Consider the following 6,000-nt stretch of genomic DNA (forward strand, 5'->3'; position numbering starts at 1 on the left):
CTGTGCATTCATTATTCTATTTTACAAATGGTCTATTTGAGAACACAATAAAAACTACAGCAACTTAAAAGCCATGTGTATTATTACACTTCTGCCAAAACAGAATCACTGGCAAAGACATCTATTTTCTTCTTTTTCCATTTTTCACTTTTTTTTAAATCATGCATTTTTTGTTACATTTTATCAAGTATTTAAATTTTAATTCAATATCACGCATCAAACATCTTCTTCCTGCCCTCCATACCGGACATGGCCTCCACGTTCTTACGCCAGTCACCCACCTCCATGTTCAGCTCCTAAGGTATCGAAACAAACATACCGTTAGATCTCTGCTGTTTTTCCACAGATTTGGGATACCTTTGTGTCCGCTGGAGGAGCCGTACCTTCTCTTGTTTGATGTCCTCTTTCTTTACAGACTTGAGGTTTGCCCTCAGGTCCAGAGATTCCTTGCTTCTGGATCCAAAGAGAGCTCTCATCATCTCATCTGCTGACACTCTCACCTTCCTCAGAGCTGGCTTCTTGAACTTCCCTCCGAGGTCCTGCACCTTTAGATTCAATTCATTGATCTAGAAAAGGTGGAAAGCTTAGCTGGTGACTTTTTGCTATAAAGAACTCTTTGTCTTGACGTACTTATATTTCTATGTTTTTCATTTAAATCTGTTTGTGCATGACATACATCTCTGTTGTTCTTGATGACTTTGGCCTCACAGTCGTACCGCTCCTCATCCACCGTATCAATACTGGCGTGCATCTGCTTACAGAGTTCCTACCGAACGACAGCAAACTCAATTACCCACACTATGTTAGTAGTACAAAAACAGGACACTCTCGCAATGTGACAGCTCTCATTTCACTGTTACTCTTACCAGCAGGTCATCCAAGTTTAAACCAGTGAGCTGCAGCGGTGGAAGCTTCTCTCCCAGGTAGCGAACCTTCGCTTCTTCTCTTGCTGCCTTCTCTGCCTCCAGCTCTTCCGTTGCACGAGCCAGCAGGAGGATCTGGATGAGTCAAAGGGAACATGGAGAGAAGTTTGTGAAATTTTGGTGTAAAATCAGAACTTATAATTATATATGTATTACTTATATATTATGATAGATTTATGTACAGTTTTGTAAGGCAATAAGTTAACACATGCTTGCTTAATGTGTTTTTTTCATGAAGTGTTTACCTTCAGTGAGAGCTTGCGAGAGGCTGAAATCTTGCATTTGGGCTGAAAAAAGACAAAAAAATGACAAAATATGACATATTACACATGACCTTTTAGATATGATGATCCAACTTAAATCTCACATTTGACAGATAGATTGCCTTTTTTTTTTTACCTGCAATAGCTAAAATAAGTTCCCAGCTTGGTGCATTTAAATGGAACGTCTTTTTTACAATTGCTGTTCACTCGCTAACAAGACTTGTTCACGAGGGAATTATTGGGTCTCTGTGGATAGAGAATGGTCTGCGCCAGCTCTATATGGAAAGTGTCCTGAGACAACTTCTGTTATTATTTGGCACTATATAAATAAAACGGAATAGACTTGAAGATTAAAATTCAATGCACAAGAGAGTTTCTCAGTCCTTCCTCCATACTCCTTTAATGAGAAGGTCAAAGCTTAATGTTTCTTTGTGTTGATGATCTTTGTAAAGAAGGAAACTGTGAATCATTGTCAAAATCACACAGTACAGTATTTAGTTAACATGACACTGTACAATTCAACGTGTGTTTTTAAACTTATCTTACTGTACGACGCATTTGCTTTGTAATATTGTTCCTCCAGGGTAGCTGTTAAGCTGAGTGAAAATCATTCAGACATGCAAACACACAACTACTTGACAGTTTAGCGCAACTGGACAACTACTCATAAACACTGAGAGTTCAAACAAGTATTATTACCTTTGCCTCTGCTGAGGGAGCTGGCCTGTACTGAGGAGAAAGGAATAAAGACAAGGAATTTAAGCTTCATCAAACATCAAAATTATTTTTAGGTTGGATAGCATAGTAAGACATGCAGGCTGCAACTTACATCACTGTGATGGCCATGTGGAATTTGGTAGACCAGAGAAATCAGAGATACAAGCATACAAGAGACACTGTTATTATTCTGGGACAAAAACGCTTTGTAGACAAATTGAGCTTTTAAACTGTATGACAACAGAACTTACTCAGACATTGTTGAACCCTTGAGAAAGAAACAGGATGCTGTTAGATTTGAAAAAGAAAAATAAAAGTCCAGAAACAGAAAAAGGCACCTACAGTATCAGATAGAAGTGTAAGAAAGAGTAAGAAATCAGAATGGTATTTAACAGCAGTTTGCTTATATATGTAAGACTTGGGCCCCGAAGATCCTCTATTGAGAAGATGAAGCACTCCACTCCTCCAGTTGTAAAAAATAAACTTGTGTCACAGGTTTCTTTTGGCATCCAGCTCCTCTCTGTGTCTTTGAAGCAGCTCTTGTAAATCCAACATTCATTTTCATCAAACTTTTTCCATAATAGAAAGTGTTTTACCACTCGGATTCATTTTGAGACGTGTCTATAATTAGTTCAGTGTGAGTGTTATAATGTAATTTTATTATGTTGGTCTATACCTTTTGGATTGGATTGGATTTGGATTTGGAGTTTTTTCTTGTCTGAATCAAGGGTGTGAGGATAGAGGGTGTTGTATGCTGTGCACATTGTAAAACCCCTTCCAGAAAATTTGTGATTTGTGATAACAAGCTGACTTATAAGCCACTTGACTGACGCACACTGAAAAATCTACTTTTGATAAAATGATCATCAATTTCTGATGGTCACAAAAATGCAACATGTCAGGGTGACATCTGAGGTTTCTTGAAACAACGACATAGTGAGCTGTCTTCTCTTTCTCCAGCTCCTCTAATAGCTGGCCTTGTGACGCCTCCCACCTCTCAGTCAGAAATTATTGGTCGGTCACTGGGATTAACGGGAAAGATCCTCTTGATAACTCAAAAACCTGTCATTGACTGATAAAATTATCACCTCTGTTGGAAAGGATGGTGTCCTGTTAACAATGGGTCCCACTCTGAAACTTAAATAAAGCCTAATGGTCATTCATATCCTGGACTGCGTCACCTGAGGACAGAAAACAAAATTATCATACAGTATTCCTCACTGTGTACCTGTGTATGCAACACATTTAGAAACTTTAGTCATGTTTACAAGCCTCAGGGTACACAAACATGAATCCCTATAGCCTTTCATTTTAATTTGTAGACACTTTGTCCAAAGACAAGTACAGCAGACATAATTTCTTTTACTGTTGCTCCACAGCAGATGTCATGTTGCTATATTTAATAACCTTTCGTGTGCTATGTTTGTCATCCACACAATGTCATGCACCCACTCAGACACTACTCAGGGTTTGGGTTAGGTTGGGTATTGTCAGATTAACCTGTTACGGGCTAAGAGTGCAAAAAAGTACCAATCAAGTACAGAGCAGACAGCAGAAACTAAAGACAACTGTCATTAGGAATAGTCTACGCACCATGTGAGCATGATATACAGTCAGATAAAATCTAGTGAAATTACACATTGCACTGCTTCACATACAAATAGAGATAATGCATAACATACAATGAAAACTAAAACCCACTGAATAGAAGTAATAAAATAAAGTTAAAAAGCAGAGTACGTAGAATGCATTAAATCTTGGTCCTAGTCTTTTTTGTCTGGCTTTGTATACAAGGAGGAGGACCTTAAAATCAATCCTCAATGTTACAGGAAGCCAGAGCAGAGCAGCTAAAACTGGATTAATGTGCTCTCGCCTCTTGGTTCTGGTTAATAACTGAGCAGCAGTGTTTTGAATGAGCTGAAGTCTCTCAGTGGGAGGTCAGTCAATACTTGTAACCTCAGATTTAACCAAGGGAGTTAATTTCCCCAGATTATCAGAAAGACCAACCAGCTGTTCAAGAGGATTGATTAAGATGTCATGGTCATCCTATCAAACACTGAATTTAGGTCTAAGAGGACAAGAGGAATATAAAGACCTAAAAGCTGAAGCATGGCTCCTCCCTGAGGCAAAATATAAGGTAATAATGTAAGATGCAAATAGGCTTGGACCCATTTTAGTTGATACTGTACTGAAGTTTTGTGCATTCTTATAAACAAGACTATGTTAACATGTTAACAGCTTTGTGAGGCTGTGCTTTTTCTTAATATGTGCATGGTACTGTGGGGCTTTGAGCTAAATGCTAACTTTGGCATGCTAACATGCCGATGTTTAGCATGTAACATTTACCATATTCACTTAATTTAGCATGCTAACATTTGTTAATTAGTGCAAAACACAATGTATATGTGAAGCTGAGGGGAAAGCATTCATTTTCAGATATTTTGTCATAAATCGGAGTATTTGAAACAATGTGAAAGCAAAAAATGAATAAAACATGAACACAAATAAAGTATTAAAATATGTGGCATCTGACATGGAATAAGCTCAAATTCCGATCATTATTGTCTGGAGACAACAAAATCTTTGTTGTGAAGATTAGTTCCTCAGTTTTACCTAAATGCATTACAGCAGGGCACGTGCACCGGCTCTGTAATATGACCACTGCACAGACTTGAACAACATCAAAGGTTCAGCCCGCAACATTTACCCATTTGTCATACCTGTAAATAGTTTTTTTTAGGGTCACATTCAGGCCTGAATCCCAGCAGAGGTAACAGTGCCGACCACAACAGTAATATTTCTCTTATTTCTAACAGGACGATTACAGGTTTATGTGGGACTACCAGGAAAGCAGGAAAGTCGTGACTGTCTGCTCTGTCATCACTTTGAAGATGAACAAGTTTTGGTGCCCTTCTCTCTCCTGTTTGAACTGAAAACAGAAACTTTTGGCTCATAGCGTGTGCATGCTTTAAGGCATGATTGAAATTTGGATAGTGTGATGCAGAAAGTGAGTACTGGTTCGGTGTTTATTTGGTCTTTTTCTTCTGTCTGCCACATGAATGTTACCATCCTCTGAAGGCTGGAAAGTGTCGACCTTGACGGTGTCACCCTCCTTTGACATGCTTTATCTCTGTGCGTGTGATGATATGTTTTGTTGGCATACATGAACAAAAGCATGTGCTTTTTATAGGGGCAGGTTGTGTACTCCCCAATTGCATGAGACAGCATGTGGCAAAACATTTGCACTGCAACTACTGTGGGATCAACAACTCCCTTGTCTTCTTCCTGTCTGAAATTATTTCATGTGTTATAATGAACAAGGGGATAGTAATGTTTAACAGCTATTTAAGGAAAAACTTAACCTTTTAAATGGGTCCAGGTGAAAAGAGGACATTATATTAACACCTGGGTTGTACACGTGTAACCTAATCTTGAGTGATGACTCCCTCTTCAGAGTTCCAGGGATGGCACAGACATTTGTCTTCATAGATACATACAGAGCAAAAATACCAACCTATGGTCTTACTTCCCCCAGTGGACAGAGGTGACGAGCTGTAGGCTCTGTGATTTAATTCAGACAAATCCACCTGGCAATTGGCTCAGGACGGCCAACACCTCCACAGAAAGAACTGAAACAACCTACAGCAAGCAACATTCTGGTAAAATGGAAGAAAAATGTAGAAAATACAATAATAAATAAATAATGAATAAATAAATAAACAAAACCAAAAAAGTCGAATTTAATAAAATCCAAAACAGTAAAATGACTGACCAATAACAGTGTAAATAACATCACATAGAGGGTTATATTTATATTTAAAGGTGGGCACTTGCTTCCTCCTACCAGTCACCTGGAAAATGAAGCGGACGCAGTTGTTGAAACTGCGCATGTCCAAACCTTTACGCTGCCTTTCGGTTGCAGCGGAATATTTTTATATCTGCATATGTTGCTACGTAAAATACAGTAAAACTGACCAAAATCTATTTTCAGTGCTTATAATGTCCTTGGATGTATATATTTATTTCATGTTTCCAAAGAGACTAGTTCTTAAAAGGTTTATTTTGTTGTTTTGTCTAACACCGGAACATTAGTGGAG

General features: G+C 38.4%; 1 protein-coding gene across 1 annotated transcript; it reads right to left on the reverse strand.

Annotated features, from left to right (window-relative positions):
* Positions 1-209: 209 nt before the first annotated feature.
* tnni1c (troponin I, skeletal, slow c) lies at positions 210-5,024 on the reverse strand. The gene is made up of 6 exons (XM_070972678.1): positions 5,004-5,024; positions 1,169-1,210; positions 867-998; positions 677-766; positions 384-566; positions 210-296 (listed from the first exon to the last, which is right to left on the reverse strand). The coding sequence occupies exons 1-6, from the start codon at positions 5,022-5,024 to the stop codon at positions 210-212; spliced, it is 555 nt and encodes a 184-aa protein (XP_070828779.1).
* Between the last annotated feature and the right edge of the window lie 976 nt (positions 5,025-6,000).

This window comes from Chaetodon trifascialis, chromosome 10 (genome assembly GCF_039877785.1).
Source record: "Chaetodon trifascialis isolate fChaTrf1 chromosome 10, fChaTrf1.hap1, whole genome shotgun sequence".
NCBI lineage: Eukaryota > Metazoa > Chordata > Actinopteri > Chaetodontiformes > Chaetodontidae > Chaetodon > Chaetodon trifascialis.